The sequence below is a fragment of the Corvus brachyrhynchos genome, unplaced genomic scaffold (assembly GCF_000691975.1).
Source record: "Corvus brachyrhynchos isolate BGI_N302 unplaced genomic scaffold, ASM69197v1 scaffold66, whole genome shotgun sequence".
Taxonomy (NCBI): Eukaryota; Metazoa; Chordata; class Aves; order Passeriformes; family Corvidae; genus Corvus; species Corvus brachyrhynchos.
In genome coordinates, this window is record NW_008238440.1 from 3,452,353 (window position 1) to 3,466,822 (window position 14,470).

Sequence of the window (14,470 nt, forward strand, 5' to 3'; positions counted from 1 at the left end):
GGGCGGAGGGCAGTGCCCGGCCTGGCCCCTCAGGAGCCGCCGCAGCGCCGCTCGAGCGCCTCAGGGCGCGGCCGCCCTCGGACTTGGGACAACCCTGAGCCTTCCCCTCAGCCAGGCGGGAAGCAATTGGAATTGTAGAATCGTCAGGGATGGAAGAAATCTTTCACACCAGTTCAACCGTCAGCCCAGCACTACCATTGCAAACCCTAAACCACTAAACTATTTCCCAGTGTCAGATCCAGAGGCCTCTTAAAAACCTCGAGGGATGGCGACTCCACCACCTCCCTGGCCAACCAATTCCCAGGCCTGAACACCTGAACAGTGAAAAAATCTAATCTGAATTTCATCTTTCAACTTGAGGCCGTTTCCTCTGGTTCTTACTGCAGGCACGGCCGAAGAGACCGGCCTCACTGCACTGCACGCTCCTGTCAGGGAGTTGGAGAGCGCGATGCCCCTCCCAAGCCTCTTCCAGACTGAACAAACCCAGCTTGCTCAGCTACTCCTCATGGGACGCTTTCCCAAGCCTTCATAAGCCTTGTTGCCCTTCTCTGGACACGCTCCAGCCCCTCAATGTCCTTTTTCACGAGGGGCCCAGAGCTGGACGCAGCACTCAAGATGTGCTCACCAGTGCCCAGCACAGAGGGACAATCACTGCCCTGGTCCTGCTGGCCACACTATTTCTGGTACAAGCCAGAATGCCACTGGCCCTCTTGACCACCTGGGCACACACTGGCTCATGTTCAGCTGGCTGCCAACCAGCACCCCCAGATCCTTTTCCACTGGGCCATTTTCCAGCCACTCTACTCCAGTCAGTCATCAGTCTCACCAACACAAGGAATTGTTTTCCCTATCTGAACCAGACATACATCTCCTAATGTCTCCAATAATTGTATCTGTCCCTCAGAGCGCACGATGTTCTTGAATAATTTTTGCCTTTTGCCTCCATCTTACAGAGCCCTGGAGAACACAATTCAGTGCAGCTCGGTTTGCATACTCTGCAGCTGGAGGCTGCAATGCCCCCACAACAGAAAGAGCTGCCATCCCTTGGCATTGGCTACACACAGAGGTGCAGGAAAAAAACCTTTTACTAGGTGAATACAGCTGGCAGAACCAAGCTTTCAGGCACACACTCCGTTTCCCTAATGACCCTGAACTCCATAAAAGGTATTTCACCTTCCAGCTCTTCACACCATTGGATCCTCAGACCATCAGAGCTCCATCAGCCTCTCACCCTTTTGCACCTTCTTCCCACTCAAGCTGATGAGCAGCTTTTACAAAAACCACCTCAGTTCTGCTGCAAATGAGGTACACCAATTTGCAAATGCAACCTACCTTGCCAAAAGCAGCTACTGCCTTTTTCTTCCAGAGGTGAATCAGAAAATTCTAGATTTAAAATATTGCCAGGATATGGTATGATTTTATTTGTCCTTAGGAAACAACAACAACAAGAAGAAGATAATTACAAATAAAGGAACTTTAATTTGCAAGTAATACAGAACAGAACAGTCCAGTCAGTGGCAGAACACCACAGTATTTACAGAACTGTAAATACTGTAAAAACTGTAAATACAGCAGCAGCAGTGCCTGGAGGCATCAAATGCAAGAGCTTGTCCTACAGCTGGAAAGTTGCTGAAGTCTGTGACATTCCACTGTAAATAAAGGTGTTATTAAAAATTACAAACTGCCCTGTAATGACTTTGATAACTTCCTGTGCAGCAGCTCCTGTAAAAGAGAATAAAAACCAGAAGGCAGTTAGCAGGTAATATTCAAACAACAGTAAAATAATGTTATTTATCTAGAAGTCCCTACACTGGAATTGGTTTTGTGATAAATCTGATAAATCTCCTAGGAGGCAAAAATCCTTTCAGTACTTCCCGGTATAAAAGAAGATCACAAAGCTGCTACTTCAAATGTTAGCTTTGCATACTCTTTCTCTCCAGGTACATACACACAGAGCAAAAATGTGTGAGCAGACAGGCCCATACAAGTTCTGACCTCTCTAAACTGAGAAGTTAAATTAAAAAAAAAAACATGTAAACCTCAACTGCAAAATAAACTGAAGGGTCACTTCACTGTGATCCCTTTGAGTTTTCCTGTAATAGGAAACATTCTGTAATTTCTTCAGAAGTTACCTTTATGTATTTTTCTAAAGAATGATACAGACCAAATTTTGCTTAATCAGAAAAAAATTCCTACATACAGAGTATATAATACATAATTATCTTCAGCACTGCATGAAGCCAAATAAAGAAGGTAAGTTAACTGATATATCCATTTTGAGCATCCATTAAAGCATACCTGCAGGTTGAATGAAGGTAAGAAACCAAGGCTATTTATATTTCATAGATCTTTAACATAAGTGTTCTGTGTTAAAAGATGTGTTCTGCATCAACTTTAATACTACTATAATTACCACTTTCTTTTTAAAAAAAATAAGCCTCTTTCAAGCATTTCACTTTTAAACACATTTTTAAGCTTGAGGAATTGAGGTACTGAGATTGTGTTTGAAGTTTATTTGGCTGCTTTTACTGCTTTTACACCCTTGCTCTGCCCGTTCACTCTATATATACACACACATCTGGAGAATGAAGGGGAGGATTCTGCCCTAATCCCATCTTTGACTGCAGCCTGTGATTGCAGCCTTTGCTCTGACAGTCCAAAGTAATTAAGCCAGCAGAGGTTGTGCCTCAGCAGGCTGTTGTTGGTGTGGCCCTGGGAAAGGCAGTGGCACCCTTACCTCCCATGAAGGCAGCAACAGCGTGAGGCTCAGCAGCTCCATAGCGACAACTGCACGGGAAAGGAACGGTCAGAAACTGCCAGGCAGCCTTACCAACAAAGCCACACTTCAAATGCAACACTTACAACTCATGCACATAGTCATCTTTCACCACTACAGACAGCCCATGTTCTTGGAGGAAACCAGTAAGGCATGATTTTAGTTTTCCAATATCATCTTCTACCTGGTAGTTGTAGACACCTGCAAAATAAATCAACTGTTTCATCACACAACTGTAACACCACAGTCAAAGCTAATGGGTTTAAATGGCAGTCTGAATATTTTGTTTTCCTAAAAAGTTTCTAAGCTTATTAATGTGTTATTAATACTAGAATAATAATAATTGAATATTCTGTTGATGCTACTCATGATAGACAAATTACTGCATAGCTGAACTGATTCATAATCCACACAACCTATTTCAGTGGTACTAATTCAGATAAATTCCTTAAGTTCCCAAAGAGAAAAAATTCTCATTTTAATTTTCACATTCCTAAAGTTGTATTAGTATGGAAACAAAACCACAACTGATGTTGTATTCATAGTTTGTAACTTGTACTACAGTAACTATTGGATCTTAGTATTTCCTTTGATGATGTGAAGTAACTGGTGTTGGCATACCTGGGTATCTACCATGCTGCTTGTAAAACCTATTGACAGCCCTCAGCATCAAGTACAGCACTATTTCACTGTCTGGGTTGTCCATATGGGAAACTGAAAACAGCAAGAGAACTGGTTAGCTGGTGCAGATGAAATGGAAAAAGAAAGGTTTTGAATTCCCTGAAAACAAACTGTGAAATCTGCAGTAGAAAGAAACTTTAATGAATACAACCTGTGACAGAATCTTAATCAAACAACTGTCAGATACACAATTTTGCCTCCAAAGTTTATGACCTTGTTATATGTATTTAATATAAACTATTCAGTGAAGAAACCCACATTTCAATTCTGGCAGCTGCTTTAATTTAAATGGGGTATTCCTTAGTTATAATTTCGGGATTTGAAACACATGCTTTAAGTATTTAACTGTAATGACTGTAATTACAAAACAGGTCTTAAATCCCTTACCACACAGCTCAGTAGTCTTTGTAAATACTAACTACTTACATCCCCCTGCCCATTGCTAACTAATTTAAGGAGCTTTCACTGAAATTATAAATATTACAAGATGCATGTATACACAAAATATATATTTTGTCCAAAACATTCAGAGGACTTGTATAAGCTTAACTTCAACAAGCTTCAATAAAAAAGTATTTCCAGCTTTTTTACTTATGCAGGCTCAAAAAAAAAAAGGCAATATAAAAACCAAAAGCAATATTAAGTAACCCGTTTGCTAGTTCACATACTAAAGAGATAAGCTGAAAGGGGTCAAGATAATTATTTTCATTTTGTCAGGTTAAAGCACCTTTTCAGCTCTGTCAGAAATAACTGAGGTACAGAAAAGAGAAGTTTGAAGAAAACAGTGTTTTATTTATAGACTACTACAAGTAAAATCCACGAGAAAAAAAAAAAAGCTGAAACGTGCATCAATCAGTAAGGTCATTTTTGAAATTTCAAAATCAAATTGAATTCAACATTCTAGATTTAAAAACTCCATACTTGTAGTTGATGCCAAATGATAAAACTGCGCAACACAGTAGAACATGTAGCTTACAGAGTCCTTTTTCCTCCCCAAACCATTTCAAGGTGGAAGTGCAGTGAAGTTTGTGCCAAGCAGCAGTACTTACTGATTGCATCCTTGCTGAAAGAGCTCAGGCTGCACTCCTCAGCCAGGGACCTGCAGCGCACCACGCGCAGGAAGGCGGCGTTGCTGCCTGGGCACAGGGCACAAGGAGAGAGCCAGTCAGTGGCACCACTCACCACAGCCCTGGCTGCCTGCCTCGCTGCTCTGTGACATGGGCAAGGCTGCAACTTAACAGGATTTTATTGAACACCTTCCTGTTTCTTCTTAGCTTGCAGTAATAAAAATCTGTATAACTACGCTTAGGTCTATGGTCAGGAGAGCTTCACGGAAATACTTTGTGCTCATGTGGAATCTCCACGTATCTGTCATGTTAATGTAACAGCTACACCACAGCAATTCATCAGTCACAGCCACCATGTTTCCCTCTTCCCTGCTGCAAACCAACACGGTTCTTTCCATCTTCCACTACATCTAACACTGCCTCACAATGTCCTCAATTAATATTTTAATAGCACAGCCATGAGCTGGAAAAGGTTATTCTCGAGTATCATTGCTATGAACCAACCCAGGGTGCAGCTACAACCCAGCACTGAAAAAGGAGCAACTGGGAGGTTCCCAAATGTTTTACCAATGCAGGGCAGCATGCTCTGGCTCTGTGCTTACAGGGGAGTTTACAGCTGTGAGGAGCCTCAGCCAGGCTGCTGCTGGACAGCTGTACACATCCACAACAGACACAGCCTGAAGTGCCATCAGCTGGGTTACAGCTTTTCAGACTACCTCAAGTCTACAGAGCCTACACTCTGAAACCAGTACCCCAGCATGGGCAAGAGTGCTCAGGTACTCATCACAGAAAGCAGAGGGCAGCTGATGCTTGCTGTTTGGAGTGAAAAAATACATCATTTTAAAGCCAACCTTTACAGACTCACTCCTGAGAGATGCTGAACATCTGCTACTTCTCCTGAAAATGAGGGATGCAAACCACTTAGCACTTACTTGAAAAGTTCAAATATTGACTTACTGCTTCATAACTACATGATCATTCAAAAGTTTTTGATTATTTGATCATTTGCCTAAACCCAGAAGAGAATCCAAGCATACTCACAGAACAATTTCAATTCTCTCTCTGAAATAGACTCAGGTGCCTAGGAGAGAGAACATACTCATTTCAGTATACACAATGGCCAGAAAATTCCTGGTTTTGGATATATTAACATGTTTATTGTGAAATAACAAGTAAACAATGTACAAAAAGAAGTGTCTTAAATTGTAAATAGTATATCCCTGTATGCATTTGACTTTTATATGATCAAACCAAAAGTGATAAATAAAGTAGATACTTCACAGATACTTCGTTCCATGAGAAGAATGGCCATAGGTTTGCACTCACCTTGCCCAGGGACTGTAACAATTTAGCAGCATGGTTCCCCACAGCAGCAATATCCTTCTTTGCTTTTTCACGGTATCTGGTAATAATAAAGAAGTAAAAAATTACAGCAGAAAACCATCAACTCCACAGTGAAGGCTGTCTTTTTTTTTTTGCTTTACATTATAAAGACAAAATACAAGCCACATGAATAGAAGTGAGCTCTCTCAAGGAGTTGTCTACTTACACATTTTGCAATTTGATGAATTTACTGGAGTCTGCTGTCATATCAGGAATGGTGCCCCGGACAGGCAAGCTTCCTTGTCCTTCATTTGCCACAAATTCCTTTAAAGCTCGAACCAAAATCCAGAAGGAAGATGACTACAAATGCACAAGAGACAGCCATGTACACAGATGTTATTTACAATGCTTTTTCTACTTTTAAGTCTTACCCTTAACTACTCATACCTGCTCTGTGAGTTTTAGGCAGCAATCATCATTAAAAAGCTCTTCGATGCCTCTTGGAATCTATGAAAATAAATAAATTGGGTTTGTAATTTGTTGACTCTTGATTTCTTGAATTATCTCAACACTCATTAAATAGGTGAGCCAACTCCAAGTGACCTCAGTTTCATACCAAATCCCCTCTGAATCCTACAGTCAGTGCTTCTCAGACACATTTCTAATAGCAGCCCTGCCCAAGAGCAAGGCAATGCTTCTGAGCATGATCAGTGTTACAAACAAAATCTCACCTGATTTCTATCTTTGATAGAGAAGATTGAAAAAAACTACAGCAGCAACTGTCCCAACTTCCCACTCTGCCTGCTGGGGCAGAGCAGCAAAAAGGCCAGGGAAGGGGAATGGGGCTACAAAAGTCAGTGTTTTGACTCCTTAACTGCTGCAGGTCAGTCTGGCACATGAACTCAAATGAATATTAATATCTTGGGCCATGTCTGGTAGTGGCTTGGATGACAGCACTAAGTTTTACCTGCTGCTTTCTTGGGAGCCTTAACATGACTGTCCAAGCAAGGATCAGCACAGTTCAAAACAACAGAACATAATCTAGGAAGAATCACAGAATGTGCTTTTGCCCCGTGTAGCCTCTGCAGTTTACCCCAGATGAGAAACGAAGGAAATCAGAGCTCAATTTTAAACCACGAGTTACTAGGTCAGGATTATCTAAAAAACAAAACATCCCTTCTAATGCTTTTAAGCTTGACCAGTTTATGAAGGGAATATTGTAGTAAGTTTCTTCAAAAGGAAAGAAGTGAATTTATAGTATCAGGAGTCCCTTGCAGCCCTTCATTTCCACAGAGAATAACTACTACAGCCCCTAGCTTCAATACAGCACAATTTCAGTAAATGCTCTCAGTCTCTCCCCCAGCAGCATATTTAAATCAGCATCAGCCACACCACTCACTGCTAAATCCTTACAATTGTACCCAGCACTTCACAGAGTTTTTTACAGACTGAACTCTAGAAGTCTGAGACAAGAATTCATTGCTGATGCACTCTGGTTGCTGACTCATTCTAGACTTGAATTCAAGTCTGCAGGAGGGAAATGCAGCTTTCTTGCAAGAGCAAGGGAGTAAGAGACTTTTCATAAGCTACAGTGCCAGCTAGCCTAGGTCTATTTAACTACACAATTTCAGTTCTAAACATTGTACTAATCCTGTTTTAGGTAAATACAAATGTTATAAATGAAATTTTTGTCCTAAAACTGTATAATATGTTCTGAGAAAATGAGGCAGTTGAAATTGCTTTAATTTTATCACAGAAATGTTTATTTTACCTCTGTAGGATTTAATGCTGTGTTCACATTTTTTATAGCTTCTTCAAAGTTTTCCTCATCTTCTGGGGTCCCATTTTCATTCTTTAAGATACCTTATTGAAAAAAAAATTAAAATGCACAACTGTTTGAATTACATCTCATCATTTATGTCTTACCAACAAAGCAGACTGGCTTTGGACATATTCATGGCATAACAGCTACCAGCAAGAAAATGAAAAATAAATCACAAGAAAAAAGACCAGATGTAATTATAAAGCTAACCTCATTTAAATTCTGCATATGATTCATTTTCCTGTGATGTTAAGCAGAAGTTACTTAGCACAAAAACACCAGTTTATTTGTGTGAGAAAGAGATAATCAATTTTCATAAGCACTAAATTAACAATTCAACTCTCCTTCCCATGCCATTCATGTTTTCCTGAGTTTTTTTGATCAAATTTGGCAAACACTTACGCATCCACAGAGCAAGCCAGGCCAAGAAAGGGCCTCCACTAAAAATCTGATTTACCAAGGGTAATTACTACAGATCAGTTCCCTATTACAGCCTGGGGATAAGGGTGACAGAAGCACTCCAAATTTGCACACAGGCCACCTTTTAAGTGAGGGAACACCAAAAATTCAGTTAATGGTGTTTTTCTACAATCATTTAAGACAATGTATTTATACATCTTAAAAATGCCACATGAATTTTAGCACCCTCAGAAGGTATTGGACTGAAACACCTGTACAAATGAGGTCATTCACACACTGGTTACAGTGCACTCAGTGCTACACAACCTGCTCATTCAGAGATGAATGATTACCAAGTGTCTGGTGGGTCAATGGACACACCAAATATTTGCAGTTAATAACAATTCCAGTGCCAAAAGCCACTTGCTTTCCTCCTTATCACATTTTGAACAGCATTTTCTCTTAAGGCCTTTCCTCCCACCCAAAGGATGAAATACTGCTGACACACATTTGTAAGCATGTCTGGCATCTTAAGATCTACCTGTACAAAACAATCATTTAGCAGAAGAATAATACAGTATATACCAGCAGATCTCTCCTAAATTAAACCCGAGAGAACCTGTGATTACTTTTCAGATACCACCTTGTATCTGTTTCTGCCAGTAGGAATAAGGGACTCCTGGGACATGGATTACCTTGCCGAATCAGTTCTTTGAAGGCTTCTTTCTCTTTGTAACTCTTAGGCAACTGCTCACTTTTCTAAATTTAAAAAACACAAAGAGATTTTTGTCTTTAAAATACCTAGTACTAATCTCACTGTGTTCAGACTGCTGAACTCCAGGAGTCTGTCATTGCTCACACATTCACTTGTATTTCAATACACTTGTATTTTAATTAGTAATCTTTTATGATTCCACCTTGTTCTATGTTCCACACTGCCAAAATAATTAACTAGTTTAGAAAAGACAGACCAATAAAAATAATAATACAGTTTTGCAGCATACCTCATTGAACCATTTTGTGAGATACTTCGCTACAATCACAATCCATGGAGTGTGGCTGTGGTCCTGTAATTGAACAGCAGAGAAATCTTTGTCAGGTCGAGAAAAGATAAAAAATAGGAAACGAATTAAAAACTTATTTTCAATGTAAACTCCAAACATCCCTTCCACTATTCTAAAGACACAGGACATGTTCCAGATTTTGATTCAGCTCTAACATTCTTTAACTACTAGAAAAGAAATTATCAAATTATTATTACTTTATTTTACAAAGGGTGAGTCAAGTTCTCCAATATTTTTCTGGAGTGGAACATATCCTATGCACAAACACCCACAGTACAAAGCTCTGCAGCAGTAGGTAACCATAAAAATTAAAAACCAAATTCAAAAAGAGGGTGTGAGGGGGTATTCAATTTAACAAAAGATCAAGCTGTCCAAGAATACTGCTTATTTCCCAAGACCCCACCTGCCTGAGATTTAAATAGACTGGAACATTTGGGGCAGAGGCAAAAATAGTTCCTCGTGACTGATTCTAGAGTTGCCTCTGTTCAGATGAGACTTGGCACCAGAGTCATCTGCCAGGAGGCATTTTCACAGCATCCCTGTGCTGTGTCTGCATCTGTCCTGGGGAACACAGTGCAAACCACACACCAACCTTTTTGTCCATATGATCCAAGTCATAATCCTGAACGTGTTCTGTCAGTTCTGGAAATGGTTTGTCCAGTCTCAGATCTTCTAACATATTGTCGGGGTGAGACTCAACAACTGTGAAAAAACGTCACAATGCATTTCTCAGCTTTATGTCTGGCCTTCAAAACAGAGCTACACCAATACAGCATCACCTGCTCCTTTCACTGCTTGATTCTCAAAGTAAAAGTTCTGTGTAAGTCAACCATAATGCCAAGATAACCCCAAATTTTATTATTTGTTGCAGTCCATAATCCCTATGCATTCCTCAAAGAATGCAAACTACTTAAGACTTAACAAATATTAAATATATCACAAGATGAAAAAAGAGAAACAAAAAACCCCAAAGTGACATTAGTTATTGAAGCATTAAACCTTATAGAGAAGCCTTTATCTCAGAAAACCCTCTAACCTGTATGCTCTTTAATAACGACTCTCATGTAACCAACCAGTCCATAAGTCCTGCAGACCAGCAGAGGAATGTTGGAATTCCAGAGAACTTCAGCCAGGCGCAGCAACGTACTGCAAGGAAAACATTCTTTTTTCAGATATACAGAAGAAGACAGTTAACTATGAATTCAACTCCTATACTTGGGAAAGAGATCTCTCAGAAAACTTCTCTAATATCATCATGATCCTAAGTACATAAGGTGATTAATTTCATATAGGAATTTACAGTGAGTTGGAAAAATGTTCATCCATCATTTTACTTATGTCTCATTCCATCCTCCCAAATGCTCCACATATCAAACAAAAAGCTTCAAGGAGTTGTGAAAGAGAGAAAAAAAGAATTAGATCCATGTGTTGCACAATCCTAACTTCCAGCAGAGGCAGTTCCAATCAGAGGTACAAAAAGGTCTCTAGAAAATGCCATCACTGGCTGTAACTTTCCTTCACAATGACAAAATTCTGTTCTGTTTAAGTTCTTCTGCAAGAAAGTGCCTGTGTCTATATGTGTGTGTGTGTGTGTATATGTGTATATATATATATATATACATATATATATATACCTGCTTTTTCAACTGAATGAAAACAAACAACCTGAGGTACTTCTTACCTTTCTGGTAGCTGTGTTGCAACCACTAAGTTAAACCGATTAAAAAAGGAAGGGTCACTGTCTAAAAGCTTTTCTGGACTCTAAATAGGAGAAAAAAAAATGTATGTCAGGGAGCAGTGAAAATTTCTGAGTACAGAAGTACTCACAGAAGTGAGAACAAGTCTGTTGAACATAAAGTGTTAAGTGAAAGTTATAAAATTAAGATGAAGTTACAAAATAATGTTTGAAATATATAAAATGTTTTTTTTGTTTGCAATACATAAAAATGATGTAACTTCAGATCATCTTCCTCAAATGCTGTTTTATCCTGAAATCTATTTAAACTGCAACATTGCAAAGCAACACAGAGCTGTTATTTCCCATTTTTATCACACCATGTAACGCGGACGTAGAACTCATTTAAGAAGACAAACCTCTTCAACAAAGTTTCCAGAAACATCACTATTCAATTCCTGCAAGAGCTCCGTGGCACTCTGGGCACGATTCTGTTTCAGAGCAATCAAAATGAAACGTAGTTTATACAGTGTATCAGTACTACATAGTACAAGCTAACAATGTACATCCACAAGCCAGCAATGCCAAACCAAGCAAACAACCCCAGGAAACACCCCAAAACAAAGCTCATCATAAGCTAAGGCTCCTTACTCCAAGCCTTGCTCATCTGAAGCAAAAATGCATCCCATACACACATGGTTTCGGCATTATTCATAATACCACGTTTAAATACTCAACATTTCCACTTTCAATACATGTAAACTGACATTTATTATCTCCTTACCTGACCAATATGGCTTTTTTGTAGAAAGAAACTGAAAAGGAGACAAGAGAGAATTACATGTGCTGACTCTCATACACAACAAACCACACTGCCCCTTAAAGCTGCTTTTTCCACCACTGTTGTATTTTCCTCAGCTTTTCTTAAGAAAGCTTTTCAATGCCCAAGCCATAAATCTGAAATATAAGACATGCCAAACTCCTCTAGAAGACAGGATCATGCTGCAGGTTCTTTCTCACCAGGCTAATTAAAGACCCACTAGCACTGATTTCCTCACATAATGGAATATCCTTCCCCCTCACACAACCCCTGTAGGTATCTATGTACACCACAACAGAACTTGATCAAGAATTAGTAAGAAAATCATTTTTACAGGATTTGCAAACAGCTTTTCTATCCTTTCCTCTGCTGCACAGAGCCTTTCAAAGCTACAAAAGCTAATAAATGTCTAGCAGTCACACTTGCACAATGACTAACGAAAATTAAGTCATCTTCATCACCAAAATCAGGGAAAATACATTGAGCTACACTGAAACACATGCAAGGCTTGCACTGTCATAGCTCGAGACTACAGCAAACAAGTTAATGTGAAGTATTTTTATATTGAGTAGAGCATTGTCCTTATAAACTTGATGTGTGAAGCAAATAGACCTGTAAGGTTTAAACCCAGCAAGTACAATAATTTAGCAGCTAATATCAAAATGACTGTGCATGCTGTCACTCACAGAAGACTTGGAGAAACACAGAGAGGCTTTTAAAAGAGTTTTACAAGACTTCTTAGCAAACATAGAGATAGAACTACCTATGAAACTCTGTTACTTGGCAGTTTGCAACAGAAATCAGTAAAAAACCTACTTATTTCCAACATCTTCTCCAGAGACTTGATTCCCATCGACAATTGTAAACGAACCAATACCTTTGGGGGGAAAAACCTCCTATAAATAACTTGGCATCATCAAGTTATCAGATACATCACAAAGAAGAAACAGAAGAAATATCTACTGACCTGGCAGCACCAAGTTTTTGAGTATTTCAGTTCCTGTTGCTGTTGCATTTATTACACAAACATGGGCAGATTCCAATGCTTCTTGGCCATGGTCACCCCACAGCCTGTATTGGGAGGGAAACCAAAACACAACGAAGTTATTTAACTTCAGATTGCAAAGCCAGTATAAACAAACAACAACAACAAACGGAGGGCTGGCGTGCTACTGTCCATTCACTGCTGAGGGCCTAAACAGCACTAACCAAAATAGGCATCATTAAGGAAACTTACTGTGAAAACTGAGACTTTCCAAAGAGCAACCCAGTCTCCCTGGCATTACACCACATGCATGGACACACACCTCTTCCTCTTGCAACATACTTTAACTTTTTAAAAATTCCATGGGTTAAAATAATCCTTGCCCAAATTTTGTCCTAATGCTGAATGCTCTGTTCTTCCTAACTTTTATTATAGATAATAGAACTACATATATATTTTTTTAAAAATTTCTTATACAAGACACTGAAATGTACAGGAGGCAGGAATCAGTCTTGCTGAGTCTGGTATTTCAGACCCCTAGAAAACAGCACTGAGGCTGAAATCAGGCCAGGACAGTCCCGTGTCACACATCATACTAATTTCACTGGGGTGGTAACTCAGAGAATTTTTAGGGTTGGAAGGGACCTCTGGAGGTCACCCAGTCCAGCCCCTCTGCCCCAGGCAGGCTCACCTGGAGCAGGTGACACAGGTATGTGTCCAGGTAGGTTTGGAATGTCCCCGAGAGGGAGACTCCACACCCTCCCCAGGTGAGCATCTGCTCCAGGGCTCTGCCCCCTCCAGGAAAACAAGTTCTTCCTCATGTTGAGGCGAAACTTCTTGTGTTTTAGTTTATGGCCATTGCTCCTTGTCCTGCTGCTGGGCACCACCCAAAAGAGTCTGGCACCATCCTCTGACACCCACTTTTGAGATATATCCATGCATTGATGAGATCCCTCTCAGTCTTCTCTTCTCTGGGCTAACCAGGTCCAACTCCCAGTCTCTCCTCACCAGAGATGCTCCAGACCCCAAATCCTCTCTGTGCCCTCTGCAGGACCCTCTCCAGCAGCTCCTTGTCTTTCCTGTACTGAGGAGCTCAGGACTCTGCACTTCTGAGCTGCACACACCTATGGAGGGCACAGCACAGGAGGGAACAGCACAGTGGTATCACCACTGCTGAGCCCTTCACTCACACGTATCCACGTGAAAACTAAACAGCCACACTGCAGACAGACACCCCTGACTCCAGTGCCGTTATCCTTCTCTGGTAACTTGGATCTCTTCTGCCCTTTCACAGAACCCCAGGATGGGTGAGGCAGGAGGGGCCCCCAGGGGCTCCTCTGGTGCCACCCCCCTGCTCCAGCAGGGCCATCCCAGAGCACAGGGCACAGCAGTGTGTCCATGGGGCTCTGCAATATCCCCAGGGAGGAGACTGCACAGCCTCTCTGGCCAATCTGCTCAGGGCTGGGCCCTGCCCAGGGCAGAAGTTCTGCCTCCTGTGCAGGGGGAGCTCCCTGGGCTCAGGCCCTGCCCGTGGCTCTGGGGCCATTGCTGGGCCCCGGAGCAGAGCCTGGTTCCATCTTTTTGGCACACCCCCCTTTATATATTTACATATATACAGAGTCAGAGAGGTACAGATAGACATACATAATATAAATATACAGAATATACAGATTTATATACTTACACATTATATACTTATATAACAAACATTGTACAAATAATTTATATGCTACATAAAAACATATATAAGTACTTAAGTAGCTATATATATGCCTACGTATCTCTATTCCCCTTTATATATATAAAATTATGTATGAATATATACTTTTTTTTTTTTTTTAATATGCTCCCCTTAATA

General features: G+C 40.5%; 1 protein-coding gene across 1 annotated transcript; it reads right to left on the minus strand.

Annotated features, from left to right (window-relative positions):
• Positions 1 to 1,397: 1,397 nt before the first annotated feature.
• On the minus strand, positions 1,398 to 13,387 carry NAE1 (NEDD8 activating enzyme E1 subunit 1). Its single transcript, XM_017736552.1, has 20 exons — positions 13,304 to 13,387; positions 12,595 to 12,796; positions 12,444 to 12,504; positions 11,592 to 11,622; positions 11,227 to 11,298; positions 10,814 to 10,893; positions 10,169 to 10,278; positions 9,725 to 9,834; positions 9,073 to 9,135; positions 8,764 to 8,827; positions 7,619 to 7,710; positions 6,295 to 6,354; positions 6,074 to 6,207; positions 5,851 to 5,926; positions 5,566 to 5,605; positions 4,507 to 4,593; positions 3,398 to 3,490; positions 2,863 to 2,977; positions 2,738 to 2,787; positions 1,398 to 1,722 (listed from the first exon to the last, which is right to left on the minus strand). Exons 1-20 carry the CDS (start codon positions 13,385 to 13,387, stop codon positions 1,613 to 1,615), a joined length of 1,734 nt encoding a protein of 577 aa, XP_017592041.1. The 3' UTR covers positions 1,398 to 1,612.
• Positions 13,388 to 14,470: the final 1,083 nt, after the last annotated feature.

Excerpts from the sequence above, each read along its gene's own strand:
- NAE1 (XM_017736552.1), bottom strand. The coding sequence starts at position 13,387 with ATGCTCACCTGGGGAGGGTGTGGAGTCTCCCTCTCGGGGACATTCCAA. Across the intron at positions 6,355-7,618 it reads CAGCATTAAATCCTACAGAG|ATTCCAAGAGGCATCGAAGA; the intron begins GTAAAATAAACA and ends TTATTTTCATAG. Across the intron at positions 1,723-2,737 it reads TGTTGCTGCCTTCATGGGAG|GAGCTGCTGCACAGGAAGTT; the intron begins GTAAGGGTGCCA and ends TCTCTTTTACAG.